The sequence below is a fragment of the Cariama cristata genome, unplaced genomic scaffold (genome assembly GCF_000690535.1).
Source record: "Cariama cristata isolate BGI_N322 unplaced genomic scaffold, ASM69053v1 scaffold4997, whole genome shotgun sequence".
Lineage (NCBI taxonomy): Eukaryota > Metazoa > Chordata > Aves > Cariamiformes > Cariamidae > Cariama > Cariama cristata.
The window spans coordinates 19,870-47,866 of record NW_009624784.1 but is presented as its reverse complement, the minus strand read 5'-3'; the positions used below and the strand labels follow the sequence as shown (position 1 = coordinate 47,866).

Below are 27,997 nucleotides of genomic sequence, written 5' to 3'. Positions count from 1 at the left end.
CCCGCCCGAGCCATCCCCCCGCCTTGGGGCCTGCTTGATTGCTGGTGCTGGGCCTTCGCTCTGGGTAGACGTCCGTGAGGAGAGCGGAGGGGTGGCGGGGCTGGGAGGCCTTCTTCGAGGACGATTTTCATAGTCTTTAGACCTGGCGTGTGGGGAAACGCTCCCTGTTGTCCGCTGAGGTGCTGGAAGTGATAGGGCCGTGGTGCCGTACCGCGGTGTCCCGGCGGCAGTGAGCTCAGGGCAAGGTGACTTGAGCAGCAGAAATAGGAATAAGTTCGTGGGCCGTAAGTTTAACATTATTGGCCGTGAGTTGCCGCTGGTGATCCTTTCGCAGAAAGTATCTGCTTTTCTTTATTTTTGTTTGGATCCCTGGCCGTATTTTTTGCAGGATTTTCTGCCGAGGGATATTACTTTAGCAAGCAGAAGTGGACGTTGGGATATTATTTTGGTGATTTTGGTCGGCTTTTTGCAGTCAGTTGTGCTTTCTGGTCACTGTGGGTAAATAAGTTTGAATTAAATGAATTGAACATGTCCAGGGTAATGTATATTAACAACTGTTATAACGGCCTGTCACTGTATGCGGAAGCTGAAGTGATCCGCATGTTTTCTGTGAGATTATATGAGTCACTCCTCACAAAAATGGTCCATTTAAGAAATAAAATCAAAGTTTAGGTGTAGAAGATTGTTGTTTGGTGGTTAGTGCAGATAATAGCAGTGTTATAAAAAAGGTAAAGGGTCACTGTAGTGTTGTGGTTTAGTTTACATTGTTTTGGATTTGTATGGAATACATTTCATGTAGACTGTTTCTGCAGGACAGAAGTCCATATAATGTCTTTGTCAGAGAGGTGAAAGTTTGCTGTCTCTAATATTTATTGTAACACTGGATCATATGGAAAATTCCCCCTAGACTTTGTTAGAACTGATAAGTAAAATTATTTCTGGTGCTTGATTCTTAGCAGTATTATTGTAAGACGGATAGGATAGGATAGGATCAGGTTGTGTTGAAACAGATGGGAGCTGCCACCGTGGATGAGCAGTGAAACTGAAATGTTTACTGTTGTCATCTATAAATTTCTACTCATATAATAATTTATCCAGATGGGCTTGAATTTTTCTTTTTTTTAAATCACTGGCAGTGGCTAAGTCATGAGTAGCAGACAAGAAATGTTTTTATGTTTTGTATTTTAATTTGCTTTTAATTTTCTGTCCTATGAAGGGAATGATTCTGAATAGCAGGTGTTAATGCACAGTTTTTGGTAATTGAACTTATTTCTACTGTAAATGTGATGTTATTTTTATTCTTCTTTTGGGAGAGAAATGCTATTTCATTGCTTAAAAAAAAGTGGAAATAAATTTTGCATACCTTTTAGTTGGAAATCGTCTGGTCTTATCTCCTCTGTTTGCCAAATCAGATTTTTGCTTGGACCCTTCCTTGAACAGATCTAACGCTCATGGCCAGCAGAGGAAAAATGGCCTCCCCAGGTTACTTTCGTGCTGTTTCAGGTGAGTTAAATTTGTTCATGGAAGGATCCAACACGCCCCAGAGTCAACAAAAGATGAGTTGCAGGAGAGCCCACTTGGGAGTGTCTGTAATGAAAAGGACTCATTTGGACCGTCCCCCTTCAGCAATGATGAACTGTAAGAAATCTGTCCTCTACTGTTTTTCTGTTTCTTATTTTGTGCTTTTCCTGATGCTTATCTTGATCTGTCTGAGATAATTTAGCTTGTCAGGTTGAACACAGTGACAGTTCAGTGAGTGGAATCATCTGGTGGAAGTCAGTTGAGCAGTATACCCGATGCAAGTGAGAGATGGGGACTGTATGTTCAGATTGCCCTTTTTGTATCACCAGGCTGCTGAATAAATCTGGAAATTTATTTTAAAATAAATCGGATAGATGTATCTACAGAAGGGGGGGTGGGGGAACCTCATCCTGCTCCAGTCTTTTGCTTACTTGTTTAAGATTCCAAGTATAAATCAGGCCCACCTAACCCAGAGGGGACTTATCAGAGAGTATGTGTCAGATTTGCTTATTCCATTAAATTTTCCTTATCTTTTTGTTTGTTTCTGAACCAGTTGATATGCGAGTCTTTTTGCAGCTCTGAATGCTACTGCAGCAGCTAGGTTAAATGTAATTTATTCAAGTATGCTGTTGCCTCACCAAAAGGGAAACAAAGCTAAGGTTCAGTATGTGTGATCTGAGATAGATCATATGTTTAATAGTGTAATCATAGTGTACCTCTTTTTCATCAGTCTCCAGTAAAAAAATCTTGTACTCTGAACTTGCATAGTCTTCTGTAGGGAAGTAGAATGCAAGCCAGGAAATTGCAGCCCATGTTTAACAGTTGCACCTCCATGAATCTGACTCTTATGTATCTCATCAGTAAGAACAAGAATTACGATGCAGCTTTGTGTTATATTTAAATGCCCTCTAACTGTAAACTGCCAGGGAAAAGCTTGATCGGCCTCTCTCTGCACCGCTTCTTTTACATCAGCTACAGTAATTGTGCGGTTCAGGGGCTGCTTCTGCATTCCCCTACCACTGAACATGCGGAGAAATGCCAGCAGGATAGCTAGCACACATGTTGACTTCAGATTCAGTAGTATATAGTAGCAATACAATTACAATTCTAACTTCTTTTCTGCTGTGGATTAGGTCCTTTTTTTTATATCAAGCTGTAAAACTTCTCTTGTGGTGCAGCTTGAGATTTTGAGATAGACAAGTTACCAAACTCTGGAGGACTTTTTTTGTTTACTGCTTTCTCCCAATTTCGTCCAGTGCAGGAGTCCTTACCTGCTGCTTTATAACGTTGTACAATACATCTTCTACAGATACTGTCAACTAACTGAATCATTGGAGTTTGCTCTGCTTTCCTTTTCCTGAACATAGAAAACAGAATCATGGAATCATAGTTATACAAAGTGGAAAGAGCTAAGAATTCCAGAGTTTAGGATAAGAAATACAAGATTCCAAAATTAATACATTTTCTATTATTTTTCCCTTTGTTTGCTTAGGCTTAGTTCACACTTTAAAGTGCTTGGAATATAGATCTGCTGTCTTAAAGCTGGTGAATCCTTCTTCTATCAGAATCACCATGTGTCCCCTTTGGCTTCAGGCAAAGTGAAACAGAGTTAGAAATAGTGAAAAATGACCAAGTGTGGTCATTTACTGCTTCTAGCATGAATTTTCTTAAACTTTTGCCTTTTGATCAAGGTGAATTAGTTGTAGTGGGTTTTTTTCATTTTTTCAAAGCGGCTTGGAATTAATTATGCTGCAAATAATACTACTTTCCCCTTCTTCAGTCGGGTGACGTAGTTTATGTTCTTGTTGTTAACTTGCCTTGTTGTGTTTTCTCTACTTGTAGGTGAACCACAAAACTCACCCTCCTAACGCAGCAACGACAACAAAAATAGTGGGGCAGGAGGGGAGATAATTTAAGGTGCAAGTTCTTCAGGATTTTGAGGAGAGAGGTCCCTCCTCTGTGCTTATGGCACTCAGACTATCTTCCAGTCTCATTTTTGTCAAATTTTGTACAGGCTTTGTCAAGGTTTCATTTGTAGGTCAGCTTTCTTGCAAAGCTTGTGACATGAGGAGCCAGCTTGGACCTTATTTGGAGGCCTAAATGCATCCTGTGATGTATTTTAATTTTTTTATGGGCTTTGCTTGAACCTTCCAACTGAAGTTGTGGAAATAAATAAAGAAGATGTTAATTTTTACCTTGTGGCAGATCTGTAACCCTAAAGGAAATGTTTGGGTTTGTAAATACTAGTTCTACTGTAGTTTACATATCCAGACTTTTTATGGTTGTTTTTAACTTTTTTCTTGTTGTTTTGTTTTCAGATGGTGAACTGAACGTTCTGGATGACATTTTGACTGATGCTCCTGACCAAGATGACGAGTTGTATAATCCTGACAGCGAGCAAGATAAAAGTGAGAAAAAGGGTAGGTGATTTTGGTAGTGGATGTCGTGCAGGAATTTAAATGGTAAAAACCATCTCTCTTACTATGGTTAAAGTCTTCTAAGTAGCTTCTCTTCTAAGCTGATTCAAAGAGCGAAAGAGTTCAAGCAGTCTTCGTTTCATGGGCATCTGCTTTTTCACCTGGCTTTCCAAGCAAGCAGTTAAGTAGGTTTCCTTTTGTCTCATAAGCAGTTGCTGAGTCTGACTTGTTGTGAATTCATTTGCTGTTAGAAAATTACTGTCTTTTTTGGTTCAATGAAGTGAAGTGGAAATGGACCAAGGGGGTCCCAAAGTCTGGTTCCACCTCAGTTCTTGATTTGTCTTTAAGCCAATTCCATAAACATTTAATTTAGCATTCCCATATGTTGACATGGAGCGGTTGGAGCGAGTCCAGAAAAGGCCACAAAGATGATCCGAGGGCTGGAGCACCTCTCCTGTGAAGACAGGCTGATAGGGTTGGGGTTTTTCAGCCTGGAGAAGAGAAGGCTCTGGTCAGACCTTAGAGCAGCCTTCCTGTACCTAAAAGGGGCCTACAAGAAAACTGGAGAGGGACATTTGACAAGGGCATGGAGTGACGGGACAAGGGGCAATGGCTCTAAACTGGATTTAGATGAGATATTAGGAAGAAATTCTTCCCGATGAGGGTGGTGAGGCAGTGGCACAGGTTGCCCAGAGAAGCTGTGGCTGCCCCATCCCTGGAAGTGTTCAAGGCCAGGTTGGATGGGGCTGTGAGCAACCTGGTCTCGTGTCCCTGCTCATGGCAGGGGGGTTGGAACTAGGTGGTCTTTAAGGTCCCTTCCAACCAAACCATTCTATGATAAAATTTAGAAAACACTTACCAAACCCTAAAGGGTTGCTCTTTTAGAGTGAAATGTATGTTTTACCACATGAGCTGTTCCTAACAAGCGGTTTTGAGTGTTGTTGCAAAGCTTACAACTGGAAGATGGTACCTCTGACTTCAAGAGGGGAATTAGCCAAAGTAGAGAAAGTAGGAGCCTCTGCAGAGTGTTTGGTTTAGTGTATAACATAACACTAAACTTGATATCTCTTTCTATTTAAGGATCAAAAAGAAAAACTGACAGGATGGAAAACACTGAAAGCAAGAGACAAAAACCTTCTGTGCATTCATCGAGGCAGATGATGCCAAAGCCTCCTAGTTCATCAGTTAGCAATAACAAGAGAATAGTGAGTACAAAAGGAAAACCAATATCAGAATACAAGAATGAGGAGTATCAGAGGTCTGATAGAAACAAGCGCCCAGATGGTGATCGAAAGACGCGCATATCGAGCAGTTCCAGGGAACTTTATAAAGGACAACCAGAAAAAACTTGCCTGAGGAAGAGGGATATTGACAGAAGGGCGAAGTCTTCAACACCAGATGGTTCAGAGGTATTAAATATTTTTGCTGCCTTATAAATAAAGCAATTATGTGAGACTTTTATAAAGCACATTCTCACAGGACTGTGTGTGCATCCTGACAATGTTATATGACTGCTGATTCGCTTTTTCTTTAAACATCAGAGAATCAGGCATGATATGGATAGAAGACCAAGCAGATCCAGCCATTCTTCTAAAGAAGAGGTGAACTCTGAGGAATATTGTTCAGATCACGAGACTGGCAGTAGTGGTTCCTCTGAACAGGGCAATACAGAAAATGAGGAGGAAGGAATGGAAGAAGAGGAAGATGATGAAGGGGAGGAGGATGAAGAGGTGGAAGAAGATGGGGAGGAGGATGAAGAAGAGTATGAACAAGATGAGAGAGATCAGAAGGAAGGAAATGACTATGACACACGAAGTGAAGCCAGCGATTCTGATTCTGAATCTGCCTCTTTCACCGATGGGTCAGTCAGATCGGGGTCTGGTTCAGATGCATCAGGTAGGTAACATCTAGCATGCTAATCTGAAATACCTTGCCATTGAAAGTTTGACTGCTGTTTAAAAACAGCCACTTCCTGACTATGTCAAAAGTAAGCCTTAGTAGTACAAATCAGGAAGATGTTAATTATGAAGTACTATGGGCAAGGAAAAAACGCACTGGAAAGTGGTATTTCCTTACACCAAAACTTGTGAATATCAGGATTACCATGCTGACGATTCATAGTGTTCTTGATTGCTTTGGCCTTGCTGTTCAATGCTTTGAAATGTTAGAATTACTATTTTCTTAGGTAACTAATGGCTTAGTTTCCAATACAATTCATTTTAAGTTGGTGTTGAGCTGTTCTGTATTCATCTAGATGAGTGACCGGATAGACTGGTGTAGTAAAAGCACTGTCTCCCAAGGGAAGGGCAGTTGAATCTTAAGTAGTGGCTGCTTTCAGCATAAGAAACCTAAACCCAAGTTGAAATGATTAGCTATTAGGGCAAACTTAGAGAAATGTTTTAAGCAGAAACTAGAAACAAATGCTTCGCAGTTGTATATTGTAACTGCTCCTAACTTCAAGATGTGAACTGTTAATGAAGTAAATACTTTTGGTTTGGGCTGTTTGTTGTTGTTTTTTGGTTTTGTTTTGTTTTGTTTTTTTAAGAAAGCAGCTTGCAATCCTGTTAAGATTCCTCTTGAGTATCTTTCTTGTCTGAAGTCTGCATAGGTAGTCATCCTGCTTAACATAATGCGTTTTTTAGCTCAGCTCTGCTGGTTGGAATTAGAGAACAGAAAGGTGTAACCTAAAGATGGGTGAAGCTTTAATAACTGTCCTAAAAAGCTCTGTAGTATAACGTAACACTTTTAAGAGTGGAAATAATTGCGTGTGTGCCAGTGTTTTGTTTTCATACCTCTCGCCATTTTGTTGAGCTCTGAGCAAATGAGCCCGTATTGCTGTTGCAACACAGTTTGTGCTCTGTGTTGCAAATTTGGCTGAAGACTGGAGAGAAAAGCTAAACCGCCCTTACTAAAACACCTAGAAGATAAATTCTATCTCTGAACTTTGCGCAAAATTGCTAGATTTGTGGTGTTTGTCTTCGTTTTGTGAATGGAAAGCTTGAGTAATTAGCATTTGCTTCTTTTGTGCGTGATAGTTTTGGGGCAGCAACCACAATTTTCACGTGCAAGCCAAATGCTAGCTTCACTATTACAGATGTTATTTTTCTGTCTCAGTAGTTTTTATCTCAATTTTGCCCGCCACTTGATGTTTATAGTATTGCTTTTATTTGTTATGGGTTTTTTTAGATGAGAAAAAGAAGGAGAGGAAGAGAGCTAGAGGTATCTCTCCAATTGTTTTTGACAGAAGTGGAAGTTCTGCATCAGAATCATACGCAGGTATTCTTTCTTTTTATTGCTTGTCATCCTGACTTGCATCAAATCTTAATGTGTAATCTAAAATAAATGTAACTGGCTGTAGAGATTTCTGGGGTATGTAGCTTTGTATAATTTGGTATTGACTTCTGGCATGTTGTGTGTGGATACCTTTGGGGGGAAGTAGGCTTTCTTGTTACTTTAATGCTATTCTGTTGCTTAAGTGGAATTTTCACTTTTTTTTTTTAAACTTGGAAGATGATGATTCAGTGACTAGTTTTCTGAGTAGGAAATTGTTCCAATACTATTTTAAAAAAAAACAAACCCAAACCAAACAACCCAAAACCAAACCAAACCAAAAAAAAAAACCAAAACAAAACACTCGTGCACATTGAATAGTATTTTTTGTGTGTGTGGGTGCGCGCCAGAAAGCATAATTTGTCATGAATGAAAATTGTATGTGACAAGGCTGTAGAAATTGTATATTATCTCTATTAAGGCTCAATCTGAACAAATGTACTTTGGCTAAACACAGGTTCAGAAAAGAAGCATGAGAAATTATCATCTTCCGTTCGTGCTGTCCAAAAAGGTATCATTTAAATTTGAATTTTTAATGCATGCCCTGTAGCAAGCCATTGTCTCTGTTTATTAAATTATCTGTAAGTAGTAATGTTCCGATATAAATCAGTTTGAGTGCATAATTGTTCTGAGCATAACAAGTGAATCTTGAGCTATTTTTGCATGTGTTGAGAGCGATATGTAAAAAGTTCACTCACTTTACTCCTTGAAGAGGTGGCAAAGCAAAAAATAAAATGCTTATATCTGAAAAGAGACATGTTTCAGCATTCTCTATTGGACTACTTGTGCTGATATGGATGTTACTCGTATTTATCGAAAGATCCTTAAGCAAGGAAATAAGTCCTGTATATCGGAACATCACTGAATCATGCTGATTTTATTTTATTTTTTCTTTACCTGAATATCTAAGTTTTAGTTTTGATTTGGATTCCCCTGGCATTTTGTGCTCTACAGCTTAGACTTTGAGTTTCAAATTGGGTGGTTGACTGTGATAGTACATAGGTAGGAACTGGGTGGGGTACAGTTGAAGGAAACAAACAAATATCTACAGGAAAGCAAGGTTTTTGACAACTGTAAATATTTACAGTTAGGCTTATTTGACACTTTGTTTTTTTCAGACCAAACAAGTAAACTCAAATACATTCTCCAAGATGCAAGATTCTTTCTTATCAAGAGTAATAACCATGAAAATGTATCACTTGCTAAAGCAAAGGTATGTTGAATTTTCTTCAAACTGATCGCTTTGTGTATTTTCAAACACACTCACCTGCCTATAGAAAAGGCATATAGATAGATGCATTCTTTTCTCTGTCACTCAGATCTTGATGGAGACAAGGATGAAAGCTACTGCTCCTTGATTCTTTAAGGGTAACTGTTCTCCTTCCACTGTAACGTAGGCAAGTTTCTAAACCATCAGTCATTTGTCTTGATAAGAGTAGAGTTAAAAAGGGGCCTCAAGGTCCGTTTGCTAACGTCCTAAGCCAGCCTTCATTGGGAATGCTGTGTTGGTATTTTCTCCCTTTCATCAGCACCTATGTTTGTACCGCTGTGCCGTGAAGAGGTTCAGAAGGTTGTTCTGGCTTTCATCTAATGCTATAAAAGTAATTTTTTTCAGTTGATTCAGGGATCTGAAGCCTTATTGCAGAAATATATGCCTGGCAGTGCTGGTGTAAGGGAGTTCTTTGGGAGGGATTCCGGTGCACTGGACTTCAGCTGCTGAGCAATGGCACTAGACCACTGATAGTTTTGTATTTGCATGTGTTATTTGTAACAGCTTGTAGAGAAAATAGCTGATTTGCTGTTACACAATCTACACAGAGTAGGTGATTCTGTTAATGAATATTTTCTAAAATAGAATAGCATTAATATGATTAAATGAATCTTAAAATTCCTGGACAACTTTGGCTTCCCCCCCTGCCCCACCTTTGGGTCTGATCTGCGCAGTGAGCACCATTCTGACTGGTATTTGCTTTAACTCTTTAGAGGAGTATATCCTTTCTGTGCCTCATCTACACTTGCAGCCACAACAGTGCCCTTGTTCCTAAAGTTCTTGAAGTGGATGCTTTGTCTCTCAGTGTATAGGCGTCAGTGCTTTGCCACTGCGCTTCTATGAAACTGGCTTTTGTGGTGCCAATGTAATAAGTTCCTGTAGTTCACAGCAGGGCTTCACAAGGAGCCTAAAGCAATATACATCTGAATAAAGCTAGTAAAAAAACCCAAATAGTTTTCTGGTGACTCTAATGAATTGTCAGAGCCAAGCAAGCACTAATCTGAGCACAGAGTAGGACACGAGAACATACCATCAATAAAAAAACGGAGGAACATTTTCCTTGGTAAATCGTAGATCATACTCTGAGGCTAAAGTTTGAACATATTAAACCAGCATAAGCTTCTCCTCTGGGTTTGCCTGGAGAATGGATTAGGGAGCTGCTCTTGCTGAAAAGTAATACAGCAAACTGGTATTCTACAGCTCAGCTCAGTTGGCACCTTAAAACAGCTGGAGTTCTATTGTGCATGGCCACACAATAGCTGGTGAAACGGAAAAGGTAGGAATTAATAGGTGGGGATGTGGGGGAATGAATAAACTGTTTTGAGTTGTGTTGCCAATTTAAAATATTGGTCTGGTGTCTTTTATGTCTCTGGCCTTTCACTAAAAGAGTTTTAAAGTCTGTAAGCTGTCCTCTACAAATCTAAGAAGGTTGCTGAAGTCTACCTGCCCACTTTTCAGTATATATGCTGCTTGTTTTTTGTAATTTGTGTGTATTATAGAGTACATGAACTCCCAAAGTCACTTAAAACATATATTAAAAATACTAAAGGTAAATGTTTTCATATATCTGTCCATCATTGTAATTACAAATGAAACCTTACAGATAGTCTAAATGCATCTACAGTGTTCAAAAAAAGATTGAAAAGCCAATGTTTTAGAAGTTTTGTCATGGGACAGGCTGAAAATATTTTCTGAAGGAACTGAATTTAGCAATACCTTTCTCTTTCCATTATCTTCTATCCCAGAACACTAGTTTGGTCTTGTTTTCCCCATCTGCATTATACACTTCTTTTAGCTAAGTCACTTGAGATGAACTCTTATTTTGGTGGTGGGGTGGGGATTGTTTTGTTTTAGGGAGTATGGTCGACACTTCCAGTGAATGAAAAGAAGCTTAATGCTGCATTTAGATCAGCAAGGAGTGTTATTTTGATATTTTCTGTAAGAGAGAGTGGCAAATTCCAAGGTAAGGGAAATTGAGCTGTTACCAAGGTAAGTGAAAGTGAGTTTTATGTGCAATAGCTTTTCTGTGTGTGTCTTTGTTACAATTCACGTGAAATCCTTCAGGATTTGCAAGACTGTCTTCAGAGTCTCATCATGGAGGATCACCTATACACTGGGTGCTGCCTGCAGGAATGAATGCAAAAATGTTGGGAGGTGTCTTTAAAATTGACTGGATTTGCAGGTAAATAATTATTCATTTATGTTACTGTTTAATAAGAAGGCATTATAATGCCATTTCTGTGTATTACTCACTCGAGTGCTGACAGCATCCTTTTGAAAACTTGATTCAACCAGAGATCAGTCCTCCAGGCTCCCCAAATCCATGCCTCCTTGGCACTGAGCTTGGGACTCAGGTCAACCTCACGTGCACTATAGAAAATATTTTTTTTTTCTTTTTTAGTGTAGACAATTAATTAATTAGATATTTTTAGCACTTAATTGTGTTCCTTTTACTGATGTCTTGCACTGAAACCAGAAAACTGTGTTCTGAAGTCATTGAGTGAAAACAACTGCTTACTTGAACAGACAGCTGTGGGTAAAAGGAAGGAAAATCCTGTAAGGACAGATCTCCCTTCATCTGACATCTTGACATCTGACTGAACAAAGAAAATGCTACTGCTCTAAAATAACATATGAAATTGTACAGATATTTTGCGTGATGTATAGGTTGTGAGCAGTATGTTCATTGATTTAACAGTATGTCTTACAGAAAAGGTTTTAAAACTCTCTTAAGAAAAAGAGCTGTGTCAGTCCTGTGAGATACATTGCATGGTTGTGCAAGCACGTTGGGCTGCCAGAAAGACAAAATACAGGGAAGGTGAGACTTCAAATTAGAGAAAAATCTGGGTCTGAAAGGTCCTCTGGAAGTTACTGACTCCGATCCCCAGCTCGAAGCGATTCTAGCTTCATAGTTAGATCAGATGCTCAGGGATTTATTTCAGTAGGTACCATGAACTACCACCTCACGTAGAGACTGGTCGGCGTATACAGATGGTGAGATAATAAGCAAGCACAGTCTCAATATTGTACAAAGACCGAAAAATATTTCTTTAGTAAGATAGCCTGTTAGAGTATGGACTGTACTAGTTAATTTGGAATAAGTCAAAGTGAAATCTTCAGTTACTAATACTTAATACATAGTAATATGTTCATTCAGAGACCTGACAGTGCAAAGGGTAACAGGATTATTTTGTATGACATGTCCTGCTGTATGCAATTTTAAATTATTTTTTTTTTACGAAAAATGGAGGCAAAACTATAAATGATGCCACTTGCATGTTTAGGCGTGAATTGCCATTCACTAAGTCTGCTCACCTGACCAATCCTTGGAACGAGCATAAGCCAGTAAAGATTGGACGCGATGGACAGGTTTGTTACATCTCTTTTTCTATAACACACATCAAGTGCTTGCTTTCAGCTTTGTATGTACAAAAGATTTGGAATCTTTTTAGATCAGTTGTTACTTGCAGTAGAGTACTGTGACAAAGGCACTGGGGTTATTTCTAATGTTGTTGTGCAAGAAGGAAACAGGAAACAATGTGGTGCCAATTCTGTTGTCATCTTTGTGATAAACAGTGTTTGATGCTTGAAAACTGTATGATAGTTTGGATTTGAAATGTAACATGCCTTGCATTGTATGGTGTGCAAACCTATATATCATCAGTTTAAGAACAAGTTCTGGTGTTTCCAGCTGTGTTCTGTGTTGCATTTTTTTAATATACTGTATTGCTTGGGGCATAGACTCTACTGTTACGAAGTATATGCTAAGTAAATTTTAAATGGGGTGGCTGTTTGTCTTGTCAGACATAACAGAGTGCAGGTATGTTGCTGCTGTCATCAAGTAACCCAGCCTTAACTAAAATAATGGGTTCTGCTTTCTTAAGGCAAGGTGGGGGTTGCATAATCCCCATACTGTATGGAAAATGTAGACTCTCTGCGTTATTTTGCCCATAGGCATGTTCTTTGTTGGGTAGCAGAAGTAAAACAATATTTTTGTGGGTTTTAATTTAATTTAAAAAAAAGTATTTCAGTTAACTTTGTTTCTGTTAAAAGGTTGAGGAAATAAATTTTTTTAATGTTTTGTCCACTTCACGATAGAGTTGCAATCCAGATATGGGTTTCATCTTTTTTCATAACATTACTGTACCGTTAGGTACGGGGCGAGCTTTGTCTGATGCTTGCTGTCCCTGCTTTTCAACTCGGGTTGTTTCCTGAAGTGGTTGTCATTTATCCATTTACCTTTTGTATAACCCTGAATGGATCTCTCTTCTGAGGACATGTACACTGAGCTTCTTGCATTTACATCGTTTGGGAAGGCGTTCCGCAGGCCTGCTAGTCACCAGGTTGAAGAAGCACTTTTGGGGATTGTTTTGCACCTGGCTCCTGCTAGCTTCATTTGACGGCCCCTAGTTCTTGTACCGAAGAGGGAGTCAGCAAGTTGATCTCTGTCCCTCTCTCCTCCAAACAACTCGTGGTATTGGACCCTCCCATTGTATCCATCTTGTCCCTCATACCCCACATATTCCTCCATTGTTCTAGGCTGCAGAGACCCACCCTGCTCAGTCATTGCATGTAGGAATTGTTGCACTCATTCAGTTATCCTTGGTGCCTTGCTTTGAAGCTTTTCCATTTCTACTGTCCCCCTATTTTTTTGAGATGCTGGGGTCAGAACTCCACCCATTATTTAAGGTGGGGGTGGAACATGGACTTTCAGTGTGGTACAATGACTTTCTTCTTCTGTATTCCTTTCCTAATCATCCTGAACGCACGATTTGCTTGTTTTGAGTGCTGCCAAGCGTTGAGCTGGTATTTTCATGGACTTTCAGACACTGAAGAACTCGCTTTTGAGTGGTAATAGTCAACTTCGTCAGGCCATGGCTTTGTATGTAAAGCTGGGATGGATTTTTTTCCTGCGTGTGTTACTTTTCTCTCTGTAATAGGTGATCATTTTCTTTGTTGATGAAAAACAGTCCTCTGATTTTGTAGCAAAACAGTGATGTGGCCTGTATGTCTCATGGGAAGATATGGTTGCCCCAGGTGTTGGACTATTTTATGAAAATTCTAAGTAGTGCCTAAAGAGTGAAAGGTAATGTAAGTGAATTTTGCTCTGTCTCTAGTGATACTGAAATCTCTTCAAAGTGTCTTTCTTTTTTTTTTTTTTTTTTTTAAAATGTATATTGTCACTGTATTTGGGGAGAGTTTCATTTCTTCAGTTTATAAACCACTACTGAACTTCTAACTAATTCTAGGAAATTGAGCCGGAATGTGGAACCCAACTTTGTCTTCTCTTCCCTCCTGATGAAAGTATTGACTTGTATCAAGTCATTCATAAAATGAGGCACAAGAGAAGAATGCACTCACAACCCCGATCAAGAGGACGCCCCTCCCGTCGAGACCCTGTTCGGGACGTGGGAAGGTTAGAAACGTTCTTTGGACTGATAATAGGCACATGTATCAGAATAACGTGATGGAGGAATATGATTCGTCAAAGCTTTCCCTGCGATAAAGAAGAGAGAAAATCCTCAAATCAAGCTGCATGGACAAGTTTGTGGCTTCATTGAGGATTTCACATGGTTCCCCGGTCTGTCATTTTTCAAGAGGAAAATGGGGATCTTTGCTTTTGCAGAAAAAAGCTTTTAAAGTGCTGTCTAGTATAGACTAGATCATTTATTGAGATAATGCAACGTGTAATGCTAGCTGTAGGTAAGCTTGGCTTGATTATGAGCAGACTAGATGGAGAGAAGGAAATATTTATATGCCAAAAATGTGTTAATATCTTGTAAAAGCCTTTTCTTTCAGGTGTGTCTCTGGATAAGCCTTATCAAATATGGGACTTTTATAAGGATCACTTAGAATTTTGCAGAAGATGCCGCCTCATTTTGAGGATAAAATATTTAAGTTATTTTGATATTCAAGAGGAGCATTATTGGGACTGTTTCAAATTGTGTCACCGTGATGTGTTAACCCCATTGCCAAATATTCTCTAACATGTAACCACTGAATTCACACATCTTGCTGAGCTTCTGAAAACAGTAGGTTCTTCCCAAAAGGGATCAAGTGGCCCTTGGAGACCCGGCAACAAACCAAAAAGAATGGCTGTTGCTGTGTCTGTATATACAACCTTTCCAGATGCTGGCAGTACCTGTGGACTTAAAGTATTTTTAGAGGATCGACATGGTTATTGATCACTGCTATATGAACTTAACATCATTTTCCAGAAAAAAAGGGGGTTTAACTTGTTACAGAATTGGAGAAGTCTTTGCAAAGAACTGATATTAGCCCTTCTGCCAAACACCTTTTCCCCGTGTAGCCACTTTGCATACAGACTGATGTATGGTTTGGGCTGAAACCTTTGGTTAAGTTTCCTCTTTGTGGAAACGTCCTGTGGTAGGTACAGATACCCAACAAGAGTCCCCATTTCCTTGAGCTTAAAAAAAGGACACTGTAACGAGTAGGTAGGAGGAAACCTGGCAGCGCCCCCCTATTTTTGGCTTTAAAGGACTGAACACCAAGATGCCTTTTGAAGTTAAGCTAAGAGGTTTCCAGTGCAATAAAGTATATACAAGTGAAGGTTTTGCAATGGACTGCAAACTATACATATAACACCACCACACCTTCTCAAGCCTGCCAGGGCCTCCATTTATGTATGTGGCTTACAGCTTAAAGTCAGTAGTTGGACTACTATATGAACTGTTTCTATCATATTTTATACCGGTCGTAAATGCACTCTCAAAACTACAAGAAAGCGGTATGTTTATTCTTTACACCAGCTTTTATTTTCCTTGATCTGATTTTGCTGTAGATGCAACTGCTTTGGTTTTTGGGCTTTTTGCTCATAGTAAAGAATCTGCTTTCATTTTAAAAAGCTTAGTAACTGGCTGTGGTGGGCTTTAAAGACTGAAGTTGGGAAGGGGGAGGAGAAATGGCTCTTTATAAAACTAAAAGCTACATGAGCTTATTACTCAGCGAGCAAGTTGCACAGTAATTAAGCGATGTAAGAAAGTGTTAATTTCTTGTCTTGTCATAAGGAATTATATTGCTGGGGGGGACGGTGGGGGAGGGAAAGGATTTGTAGCTGCTTTGTGTTTAGAAACACTGTTATGTTAGCATTGGAGTCTCCCATTAATGTTTATGTAGCTTGGTGGAGCAAAATTAGCAGCCAGTTTTCAGTTCTTTATTAAACATAACAACAACTGGAATGTAACTGTTATATAATCAAACTTCCTCCCTGAGAGCGAAGTTCTTAAAGGTAATACCTCTTCTGTAAAAGAGCTGTTTATGTAGAAAGGAGCCCCAATTACTTGAATTATTAGGAAGCTTAAGCGTTCTTAAACTTTCTGTAAAAGGCACCAATGCATTGCTGCTAAATTGCTTAGAACAGAAATTGTTAGAAATAATATCATTGGCCTACCCAGTTAGAAAAGCTACGGTGAAAGAAGCAATTTCACAAAGCATGCACAGTTTTATTTATAAATGTTATGGAAATAGACCCTTTGTAGAATTCTTTACCCCATAGCTATCAAATACAGCAATGTCTGTGCCTTCTGACTGTAATGATATATTTTGCCATCTATTTTCACTGTATTTAGTTCTGTAAATTCTTTTGTTATCCAATAGGTGGTTTCAAAATGTAATGTGGAAAGCTTAATGTTAAAGCCTAATTCTGAGTTTGTTTTAGACAAATCTGTTACCCTTGGTACGAAGCTACAATTGGGTAGTGTTCCTTCCTTAACTACCAAACCTCCTGTAGCCAGAAAGTAACAGTGGAGGGCATTTAGTTGGACTATTGTTCCTGATTATTTGAGTTGAAATTTAAGCCAGAGAACATTTTGAAGCAGATGGAATTCAGAATGATTAAATTGAGATCCTGGGCAGATCAAGCTATTCCTGTGAAGTATTCTGCTGTGACGAATGCTCTGAGCAGCCTTGTTTAATCTTTGATATCTAATTTATGTAGGCGTCGACCAGAAGATTATGATATTCATAACAGCAGAAAGAAACCAAGGATTGACTATCCCCCTGAGTTTCACCAAAGACCAGGTTAATATCTTACTATGGAGATTTGTGTGCACCAATTCACAAGTGTTTTCTCTTGTAGTGTATCCTCATTAATTCAAAAGTAAATTGTCAATATGACTGGGATATAAAAATGTGACTTGTCCCAAGTGCTGCCTGCTGGTTTAACCCACCTCTCGCAGAAGTCAGTGGCCCTGTTTCACTGGTTTCAGAGCTGAGTTAATCTAGGCTGAGCCTTTTTAAGAGCCTCAGAATTGTGTACATTGTTGTGAATGATCCTCTCGAGTGCTTTGTTAATAAGGGCACAAGAATTGGTTTGACCTACTTGTCAGTGCACTAATCGTCAAATTAAAATGTTTATCAGAAACTTCCAACTGGGAAAGTCAGCTGAGATTGCCTGTCTGTGTTTAGAGATGACAATAGACATTCAGTTATGTTCTCAGAGAGAATTTTTTTGCAGGCTTCAACACGAGGAAGGGAGGGGGAAGTTTCACTGCATTTTACAAGAGGATCTAATGATGAGTTTGAGAAAGGAATTTTGTTCTTCTCCAGAAAGGTTTGCAGCATTCATGCAGCAACAATGCTAGTAATAGTGCAGATTTTTTTTCTTTTAATTATTCAGAAAGCAATTATTAAGAAGTTGTCACTTTTCATCTACTGAATCTTGCTTCACTGCTATTAGAAATACGTATTCCATTATTTCAGCAGTAGATGTCTAAATCTTAAGAAGCAGCATTTATCTGTACAGCTTGACAGCTTGACTGCAAAGCCTGTGTTCTTCGATGCAAAAAGAGTGTTGTTGCTGCTCTCTGGCTTTGCAAGACCATTGTTTTAGAGTACAGAACAAAATTTTTTAAAATAATGAAGCTCAGAAGCATTATTTTATTAGCATCAGCATGCCTGGTGTTTGGCACCATTTTACTAAGCTCTTTAAAGTTTACTTCCTGGGATTTTCTGAAGCTGTTAAGAATTCTTTGCCCTGTGGGGCTTTTCCAGATGTTTTCTAGGTTGGTTTTAATTTTCTGTGTAACACTGTATTCAAAACCTATTAGGAAATCAGCCTTGAGAGTTGCCCAGATGAACACGTTCTGCTGAATACACAGTTAATAAGTAGTAACAGCTATGTGCTGACTGCCAAGGGGTGGTACCCTTCAAATTTGTGGGCATTCCAAATTTGTTTGACTAAGATTCAAGTCTTTTTGCAGAGATACCCCTTTGCATATTTGTTTGTACTGTGTGCAAGTGCCTATGGGTATATCTGTATCATTTTTCTGTTACTACGTTATAGTATTTTTCTATAGTGTCTACAAGAAGTTGAAAGTGTTTGAGTTACTGGAAAAGCAAGGATAATGGCGGGTAGACACAACTTTATAGCTGGCACAAAATGAAAGGACAGTTTCTAATGAGTGTATTTTTTAAGACTGTTAAATTGAGATGGTAAATTGAATTAATACTGCTTGATGTTCGAACAGGGTATATAAAGGATCCCAGATATCCTGAAGTAGACAGGTAAGGTGTGTTCATGTTATTCATTTTATGCCCTGCTAACTTGTCTGTATGGATAAATTGGATTTAGTTCTACAAATTTTTATTCCCAACAGACGATTTTCAGGAGTTCGACGAGATGTATTTTTAAATGGGGTAAGTTGGTGCATGCAGACTTTTGGGTAACTTTTTATATTCAGCTTTCTGCACTTCCAAAGAACACTCATCACAAATGTTGATATTACTGTCTTTCATTTTAGTCCTACAATGATTACGTGAGGGAATTCCACAACATGGGACCACCACCACCATGGCAAGGAATGGTTTGTGTCTTGTTGAATTCAGTTTTTCTCTGTAGAATATTGCTTTTTTTTTTGTTCCCCTCCAGGGGACCCTGGCATATTGGATGTGCAGTCAACTCTTCCCTTTTCCTAAAATGTATCTTTGCTGTAACTACATAAAATTTTTAGGGGAAAAAATTATTTGTATCAAGGATTTTGTAATTTACTTAGCTCTCAGCATTAGTCCAACATTCTAGTAAGAAGTACGGCAGCATTCTTGGTTTGAACCTAAGAGAAACTGAAAGCTCTGAGGAAATAGCAGAACCCTCCTTTAGCCCACACAAGAGGGTGTGATGAAATTTTGTATTCTGCTAAATATTCGTAGTAATTGGCTTTCTCTTGAACAGCAAATGCATCAAAGAGTTGGACTTGCTGCAGAGGCTTATGGAATGAGCTGGCATGCTCTAGTGTTGCACAGTGGCTTGCTTTTGGCTATGGCAGTGAAGCATGCAGGAAAGTAGCAGAATGTACTGCACACCGTAACCAAAATAAATCTTGCTGTATTGCAGCCTGCACTGAAATGCACTTTTTTCCCAGTCAGATGAGCATGTGTCTTGAGTGCATGTATCTACAGCTATGTACATGGAAATTAACTGATAGTTCACTTGTACAGCTGTAGTTTTGCCATCATGTCAGGAGGACTAGTCATTATAACTAGTTATTTTGGTTACATTTAGTAATTCTGGCCCTGAGGGTCCTGATTTTGTGTAACTATAATCAGTCTTTTGGCTCTTGTGTATACTATGAATGAGCAAAAGGCAGCACCAGATGTAGAGATGGTACTATAGCGTCTTATTTTTCTCAGCTGAAACACAGCTCTGGTGTGTCATAACTGAAGGAAGCGAACAAAGTTGTCAGACTGGGAGGAAAATGGTTTTTCAAACACAGCTAAGCCTCCAGAAACTTCCTTTTTTTTCTCCCCTCTCCCCCATTCTGCATTCTGTCCAAGTAGACATCCTAAAATCCAGCACTTCCACCTACTTCCTTTGTGACAACAATGCAAGCAAAGATGCTCTGATAATACGAGAAAGAAAGGCCTTGCTGATTGAAGAAATGGAAGAGAACAGCCATGAGATGTCGTGTTTTAAAAAAAAAAAAATTATCTGCTAGCCTTTTGTCAAATAATTTGTCTTGCAGACTAAGTTTGTTCATTTAAAATAGGAATATATTCACAAGGAATGACACTGAAAAAAGACTCGTTTCTGTAAGAGCTCGCTGGTTTGGACAGAGTTCATATTCCATATGCATAGATTAAAAAAAAACCCGACAACATTTAATTAGCAGAGGTTTTATGTACAGTATCACTTTGAGGCAGATACGGAAAGAAGGTGTGTTTGGGGAGGGTGTTGGCCAAACTTCTAAAAAAAGCAATGGTAGAGAAGTAGTAAAGCATGCTGACTTAATGAAAAACAGTCTGCCATTCAGTTAGGAGGCTGTGATCGGATATATTTAGACATCATGTTTTCCATCTGAATTAAAGTAACCTCTGCTCTTAATTCCCAGCACTCAGCCTTGTGTGCATTCCTTTGTTTTGAAATAGTCAACAAACTTCCTGTAACTTTCTTGTAGCCACCGTATCCAGGTATGGAGCAGCCACCACACCACCCTTACTATCAGCACCATGCACCTCCACCTCAAGCTCACCCTCCGTACTCAGGACATCATCCTGTACCACATGAAGCAAGATACAGAGACAAACGAGTAGTAAGTGTCCACAGAGACAGAGGGGGACACGAGTCTGCAAGCTAGAGTAGGAATTTGGGGTACAGGTGTAGCCTCACCTGAGATTTGTTGGCCTTGATAAACTGCCTTTTTAAGATCTGTATTCGTTTTCCTTGGAAAGATCAGTTATCCAGATTGACTAGAGACTTCCAGCATGTTTGAAAAGCCTCTCTCTCCCAGGTGATGTAGAAGTGCACAATTCTCTGAACATATTCTTAAACTGAGGTATGTTCTTAAAGTGGCTTCCAGCTGTCTAGCTCTGAAACGTTTCATGCTGAAGGCCAGTTTGAATGAGGACATGCCTGTAACATTGCTTGTGCTCACACACAACAAATTACTTCTATCAGCTGAAAAGCTTGTGTTTTATAACTTTTTACAGGCACATCGAAAAACAGGGCAGATACTGTTAAATTCTGTTAGCTGGCTTTGAAGGCTGCTTAGCTTTCAGGTCTCTTGCTGGTATCTGGTATTTGAACCCCAGCTTCTGCACAGTGGAAGCACAGACACAGTCCTGCCCTGAAAATGAAACAAAAAACTTCCTTATGGATGCTGGGCTTAAATGATTTATTTTTTTTTTTTAAATACTGGGCTTTCCCAAGAGTTATGGCTGATCCTATGGATAAAGGAAGGGAGGGGATTTTAATCTGGAAAAGAAAATAAACAGAGCTGTCTTTTCGTTGCAGCACGACTATGACATGAGAGTAGATGACTTTCTTCGCCGCACGCAAGCAGTTGTCAGCGGTCGGAGAAGCAGACCTCGGGAGAGGGACCGAGAGCGGGAACGGGACCGTCCTAGAGATAATAGAAGAGACAGAGAACGTGACAGAGGCCGTGATCGGGAAAGAGAGAGAGAGAGGATTTGTGACCGGGACAGAGACAGAGGTGAAAGAGGTAGATACCGAAGATAATATATCTGGAACCAGTGCTCACTTGAAATAAAAAAGCTTGTATTTTTTTGTGTGTTTACAAGTAGTACATTTTATTTTCAGCTGTCTACTTAAAGTTCGTTGTGTAGAAGGATTTATAATGACCCTCTCTATTCCAAGCATGCAGTGAACTATGAACTGGAAAAACTCAAATCGGCCAAAAATAAAATACGCAAAGCTGACACTCAACTTCACGTTTCTATTGGAGCAGAATGGGAAACAACTAAGAATGTAGATGTTGATTAATTCTCAATAAGTGTTCATCTACTCAGTGACTTTATTCTAGGTTTTTGAATACTGATGGATAACTGCCTTTTTTTTTTTTTTTTTGCTTTGATGTTTTCTTCCTGTAGTTTCATATGATTCAGTGGGAGAATGCTGCTATCAAGTATGCAAATATTGAAGTATGATTTTTTTTTTTTTGACTGTATGGCAGTGTTATAGCAGCCTTTTTTTCTCTCTCTCCCCCCCCTTGCCTTTTTAGCCCTATCTGTAAAGTCAAGTGTTTTTTCAGTCTTCAGTAATGAAAGCAATATTAAGAAGACACTATTGATATCTAATTTTTAACCTTTTTTAAAAATCTTCCCGTGTTCAGTAACATTTTGGTCAAATCTCTTGTCTAGTCTCCTTCCAAAATGTACACATTGCTTGGAATGTTCATAACCTGCGTGTGTGGAACCAGAAAATATTGCTGTATTCTACATTGCTACCTTTTTTTTTTTTTTTATAAAAATAAATTGGTAACTATTGAAATGATTAAAACTCCAAATCGGGTTTCTTGGTCTTCTAAGCTTGCCAGCTTTGAGAGATTCTGGCAGTTCGAGGAAAGTATTTGTGTTCAAAAATAGTTTAAAGGTTCTTGTGATAGGTGAAATTGATGCAAAGCCTGAATTTGGGAAAAGGACCACTGAAATAAAAGGTAATTGCTTTTCTGTTTCCACAGTGAAGTAGTCAACTTACAGCTCCTGCAGCTAATCAGAGTTATTAAGGCCCTACACGTTCAAATTAATCCAACGATCTTCGAGCTAGTGAGTGGCTGTCCTCAGACATAATCATACCTGTCTCCCAGAACTGTGTTAGTTAGTCCTGCAAGATCCAGACTCTCCCCATGTCTTCTTTGAAGTGATTACTGCATCACTTGGTATTTCTCTTAAATAGGAAGTACTGTAATCTAAATGCCAATGGTAAAACTGAAAAAAGAAGTAAAACTTGTAGTGGACGTTGTTCAGTTTCTCCAGCAATTTCCTAGTTCTCAAAACTTGTAAGAGCAGCACTGCCTCAGTGGATTTCTTCATAACCTTCAGTGCCTTCTCATGTAACAAAGCCAGATTGTAGCATGTGCGTTGAAGACCTCCAGCTCCACGGTGCTGAGTGCTGTACGTGTTTTTATAAACTGCCTTATAGGACCGGCCACAGTGTGGTGGTTGTGGAAACATACAGCTTTTAGATCTGCCAATAATTTAAGCTCTGTATATTTTAGTCTACATGGCTATAGTAAACATCTACATGTGCTAAGCAAAAAGTTTGGCTTCCAACATGCAAGTATGTTGGGTTTGTTTTAAACACTACAAGCAGTTGAACATATGTTTGGGTTCCTCAAAACAGTTTACTGTGCACTGAGAGGTATTAGCAGTAGGATTAGATCAGTCTATCAAATGAAGTACATTTACCGTGTCTAATTGGAGAAATGTGTCATAGACCACCTTCATTCTTTGATACCTTTCTCTGCTTCATACGCAGGTTGTAGAAAGAAGAGGGGGGGGTTGTTTTGCTTGGTTTTCTCTCTTCTTAAATTTAATACTAGATGAGCTGAATTTATCCAAGTAAGTTACAGAAAAGAAGCACCTCCTTAAAGTGGCTGCAGAGCACTTTCTCCGTCCAGCTTTTCCCAGCTACCTTGCTTCCCTTTGTCCTTTGTTAGCCCTGTCTGACCAGTGTCTATGCAGCGTGCTAGGAGGCTTGCTGGCCTTCTGGCAGCCAAACTGACATCTTGGCAAATCTGCCCGCAGAAGCTGGATGATGGGGGCTGTTAGTGATCAAGCTTGGTGAAGCTGTGCCTAGGGACCCAGTGCTATGAACAGCTGCAGCAAAAGCTTTCAGATCTGGGGCCTGAACGTCATGCTGTTCCGCTTTCTGTTCACTGTGCATATTTCAATATATGTATTCCTGCATGTGATCCCATCATGAGCATCAGAACAGTGTACCAAAAGTTACAATGAGAAGCACCAGTCTTGTTCTAACCCCTCTTTAGTTTGGAAATAATTAATTCACTTGAGCTTTTTTAAATGTTGTGGTATGAAGAGATTTAAGCAGATGTTGAAACTATTGACAATGCTAATAAAAAAGTTTAGGGAATTTTATTCTGTAAACAAATACAACATGTGTTCTCAGCCTGTTCTGTTTGGAAACAATTCTGCAGCATCCAGAATACAGCAAATACCAGTTAAAATTGAGGCAGGTTCTTTCTTGAGTAAGCTGTCACAGGAGTGGAATAACCTTACCTAGAACAGGAGGCCTGAACTAGCATCATTTTAGTAGGCTTTCATCAGTAAGCGCGCCTTGAACAATTTCAGGAGCACTGCATTTACTGCCACTCTTACCTGAGGCAAGAGCAGCATTATTTTCCCTCCAGCTTTTCAGGCAAGGCAAGTGATTATTGCAGTGTTCCCACATGTAATGTTACTTCTTTGCCTGTTCCATCTCTATAGATGTTTTTGTGCATTTATCAGTTAGCATGGCTTTTATCAGAGGCATTTGGGGGTTAAGATGAGCAAGTTCTGACAGAAGTGGTTTTCACGCCCCTGTAGTGTTGCAGTTAGAATGATGGCCTGTGCAGCAGGACTCCAGGCTGAATGGAAAAGAGAATGGTTCTCGGAAAAGTAATTTCTCCGCTGCTTTTAGGGCTCTGGTCTCCCCTCAGCTCCCAAGTAGTTACTGCACTTGTAAAAATGTGATGAAACAGGCTTCACCAGCTACTCGCAGCTCCCAGTTTTTCCTGATCTTGGCCGTTCAGATAGGCGCTTTTGAGGAGCCTGTGATCTTAGCTTCACTGTCCAAGCTGGAGAGAGCTATTCTGACAGGAGAGGCATTTTGGCTGTGAATCATCAAGCCTGGGTGACATCATAGGAGAAGACAGAGTTAAGGTAAGGAGACTAGTTGCAGATTGAGGGACCCACAGTATCATACATGAGAAGGCTGAATTTATGAAGTATACCAAAATGAATATGAAAAGTTAGAGCAGCAATTTTACCATTCTAGGGACCATGTGTGATCAGCTAACACAGTCCCAAGGGATAAAGCAACTATAATTCAATCTTATTTAGGCCAGAATGAATTTGCTGGCTAAGCAAGCAGCTCTGCCTTACAACAGCTTTTTAGCATGACCGAGTTCAACGGGGTGCTTCACGATATGCCCAGCTTAAAGCATATCCTAATTTTATTCACCAAGGAATGTGCATGAATGCGTTGCTGAATCAGTCTAGGAGGAGAAAAAGTGCTGATGGGAACAGGATGTCTATTCTTTCTTCCTCTTTGCAATCCTGCCCCATCTCCTACAGCAAAATAAGCAGCACTTGACAAGAATGAAGACAGCAACGGCTGTACAGGTGAACAAGAATGCCAGAACATCCAGGCAGTGGTACTGGTACCAGGTGAGATGGTGAGCAGCTGGTCTCAAGTGCTTTGCTCCTTTGTGACGCATGACAAATTCAATCCAGAAGACAGCTCTGTCCAGAGGCTTAACTGGCTGGTCATGATGTATCTTGGATAACCTTAGAGCATTTTCCTTATAGCTGGGGAAAAAAAAAAAACAAAAACCAAACCAAGGAGGTTTGTCACCGATACCTGAAATAAGCCATTCAGCACTTGGCAGTCCTCTTGAGGAAGGTGGATAGCCCTGCGTTTACTTTCATCAGTATTATTTGAATGTATTTGAAACTGGCCCAGTTTACTCCTATCTGCATAAAACTGGAGTTTGAACATAATAGGGAAGGCCGACATTCTGCAAAGAAAAGTTATCTGAAATTATTCTAGATACTCCTTTAAAAAAAGCAACATGGAAACGTTTGCAGCGTTTTCTATTCCAATATAATACAGTGTGCTGGCTTTGACTGGGATAGAGTTAATTTTCTCCGCAGTAGCTGCTATGGGGCTGTGTTTTGGATTTGTGCTGCAAACGGTGTTGATAACATAGGGATGTTTTCCTCACTGCTGAGCAGGGCTTACCCAGAGCCAAGGCCTTTTCTGCCTCTCACCCCACCCCACCAGCGAGGGGGCTGGGGGGGTGGGGCACAAGGAGTTGGGAGGGGACACGGCCGGGACAACTGACCCCAATGACCAAAGGGATATCCCACACCATACGACATCATGCTCAGCAATATCCTAAGGGGGAGGTTGGTGGGGTGACTGCATGCACCGGATGTCATCTGGATCTTTGGATCCCTGGTTGTCATCCAGGTCGTTACAGATCACCTCCACGATGGCTAATTCCCTTGGATACTAGATACCTCCATCAATGTTGGTCCATTTGCTTTGGGAATTTGCACGTTCTTCCTTGAAGGGATACCTGTCCTTCACACTTGACAGGAGCTGCTGCCAAAGACTCCTGCCTTTTTTTTCCAATCCCTTTGTCAATGGCCTTATCCTTAGCAAGGGATCCCAGATGCTGGTCTTCCTTACCCTCTAATTCCTGACTGATAGATACAGTGACCTAAGGATATTGGTAACAGGGGTGGGAGAAAGGTGGTGGTGACAGACAGAGTAGACGTAATACAACTAGAATTGTCACCCAGACCCTCCAGAGGATTTATACTAGCAGAGAACTGTCTCAAGAGCTGCTCTGGGCTTTCCAAGAGCTATTTTTTCAAAGGGATCATAAAATGCGGTATAAAGAAAATCAAATTGCTAATCTCTCCTTCCTAAGAAATGCTGACTCTCAGAAGCGAAAGATGGTTTTCATCTGAAACCCAAACTCCAGCTACTCAGTATTTTTGTTTCCCAGAAGACCCAGCAGAATTTCTCACATCAGCAGCCCAAGATTTTAATAACCTCATCCTACTGTAAGGCAAGAACAAAACTCACGTGGAATTGTTAATGACTGTATTCAGTGCATCAACTAAGTCCTGTGTCTTCAGCGTGCTGAAATCCAGCAAAACTGCAGCTCCCTTTGCCCTCATGTGAGCAATGTTGTCGTGCTGGTCGGCAAACATGGGAATCCCAACCATCGGGATCCCATGGTAGATAGCTTCATAGATCCCGTTGGTCCCACCATGAGTAATAAAGGCCTTTGCCAAGGGATGGCCTGGAAAAGGAGAAGAGAGGCACGTGTAACACCAGCTGTGGCAGACTGCATTCACTGCGATCACTGCGACGTGAGCACTGCAAACTACCTGGGCAAACGCAGTGCTAGTGAAGGGAACAGCCCTGACCTCTGGATCAGCATCAGAGCTTGCACGCTTAGCTTTCACACATATTTATTTTAGTGCAATGTGTGAATCGGCATGTTCTTCCAGAGTACCCCAGAGTTACTTCAGCCCTTCTGCTGTTGTGTGGTTCTAGTTTTTACGTGGTACCAGGTTCACCGCAGCCCCCTGCTGCAGCCATGCTTAGGTCAAGCGTTTCGAAGAGTGAGCCCTGGAGATTAACTGCAGAGGCCAAATCCAGCTCCAGAGTACCTGTCTACTTTGATATTTACACCTGCCTACAGGTGGGTCAGCCCTTCCAGACCATTGCCACCAAGCTCTGTAAGAGGTTTTTGCTTTAGAGATCCATCTTAATAGCTAAGCTGAAGTTGTTGCCTTCTTGAGCCACTGCTCCCTACTCCCTCCACAGCCTGGCTGTGTCTTCCGTGGTTCTTCTACAGACGCTCACCTTAAGGTCGAAAGCAGACTAGGAAATTAAGGCTCCAAGAGCAAACCTCTGGTGCTTAAGCTGTGAAACTAATTGTAGCCACAAATGTTAGCGTGGTTCTTTTGCCTGAATAAGCCATTTTAGTGGAAAAACAAGGAAGCAGTTTTTCCAAGGGCGCAATGCATCTCAGAGAGAATCGGTCTCACCAAGCAGGTCATTTTGGGGTATCCAGTCGTAAATCCTGGTGTTGGAGCCCAGAGTTTCTGGTTTTTTCCCTTTGTACCGCCAGAGGACCTTGAACAAAGGGAAGAATAAAATAAATGTAGTGCATGTGATGTGCCTTTCTGTATTATTACATGTAATGTAGGGCTTTATCTCAAACCCACGTACCTTTTCCCAGTAATTCAGATAGCTTTGGCTCCAGTTTAGCTCTTTGATTAGTTACTATGTGCTTATTATAAAACTTGCATAGAGTGATTTTTATATTGTGGCCTATGGACACCCCTTCACGTCCTTTGGTTCAGAGAAGGGGAAAGGCCAGAACTCGCCATGAGGTGACTCAGCAGTCTGTCTATCTGCGGAGCCCAGCTTCTCGGCCGTGGCACATCCAGCAGAGACGCAGATGAAAAACCCAGGCCAGTCCAAACATAAAAGGCTCGCTGAAGGTAGCGGGAGTGACAAAAAACAAGGCAAGTTGTTTTAGACTTGAAGGGAAATTCACCTTTTGTGGAAGCTGGGCGAGGGCACTGGCAATCACATTACTTTTTTCATCGCTTAGGTTGTAGACCATCGACCCGAGAGAGAATACCACGATGCCGTGTTTCCCTGAGCTCTGAACAAATTCTTCCATTTCCTAGGAGAGGCAGAATACATGTAAGAGTAATTATGCACTGCAGATTACACGGATTTCTGTGAACAGAGAGCATAACCTTTTTAGCTTATCAAGGAGACGACCGCGATGTATGAGCACCTCTGCTGACAGAAGGGCATTGCAAAGGTAGGTCTGGCTCTGTGCAAATCAGTTAGATCTCCCCAAGATGGAGCAGGACAAGTTGAGAAAAGTGGCAGAAGCTTGGTCCTTTTGAAAGCAAGTCAAGCAATTTTAGGACACATTTCTTTCAG

The 27,997-nt window shown here is 40.3% G+C and overlaps 2 protein-coding genes across 4 annotated transcripts in view; one reads left to right on the top strand and one right to left on the bottom strand.

Moving 5' to 3' along the window:
- Positions 1–1,507: 1,507 nt before the first annotated feature.
- Positions 1,508–21,781, top strand: YTHDC1 (YTH domain containing 1). Of its 2 annotated transcripts, XM_009703299.1 has the most exons (18): positions 1,508–1,638; positions 3,840–3,941; positions 5,019–5,347; positions 5,480–5,834; positions 7,125–7,214; positions 7,726–7,779; positions 8,387–8,481; positions 10,393–10,501; positions 10,603–10,720; positions 11,823–11,907; positions 13,788–13,954; positions 16,496–16,578; positions 18,027–18,063; positions 18,156–18,195; positions 18,300–18,362; positions 19,950–20,084; positions 20,786–20,993; positions 21,382–21,781. In XM_009703299.1, the coding sequence occupies exons 1-18, from the start codon at positions 1,521–1,523 to the stop codon at positions 21,429–21,431; spliced, it is 2,238 nt and encodes a 745-aa protein (XP_009701601.1). In that variant the 5' UTR covers positions 1,508–1,520; the 3' UTR covers positions 21,432–21,781. The 2 variants fall into 2 exon arrangements, with proteins under 2 accessions (XP_009701601.1, XP_009701602.1); XM_009703300.1 differs by lacking the exon at positions 21,382–21,781 and having other exon boundaries at positions 20,786–21,306.
- A 2,727-nt stretch (positions 21,782–24,508) lies between these two features.
- The window catches only part of LOC104164073 (UDP-glucuronosyltransferase 2A2-like), a 13,319-nt gene continuing 9,830 nt past the window's right edge, over positions 24,509–27,997 (bottom strand). For both annotated transcript variants that reach the window (XM_009703297.1, XM_009703298.1), the window contains exons 3-6: positions 27,597–27,728; positions 27,082–27,169; positions 26,108–26,327; positions 24,509–24,819 (exon numbers count right to left, since the gene is read on the bottom strand). In XM_009703297.1, coding sequence (XP_009701599.1) covers positions 24,543–24,819; positions 26,108–26,327; positions 27,082–27,169; positions 27,597–27,728 — 717 coding nt within the window. In that variant the 3' untranslated portion in view covers positions 24,509–24,542. The remainder of the gene's footprint in view (positions 24,820–26,107; positions 26,328–27,081; positions 27,170–27,596; positions 27,729–27,997) is intronic.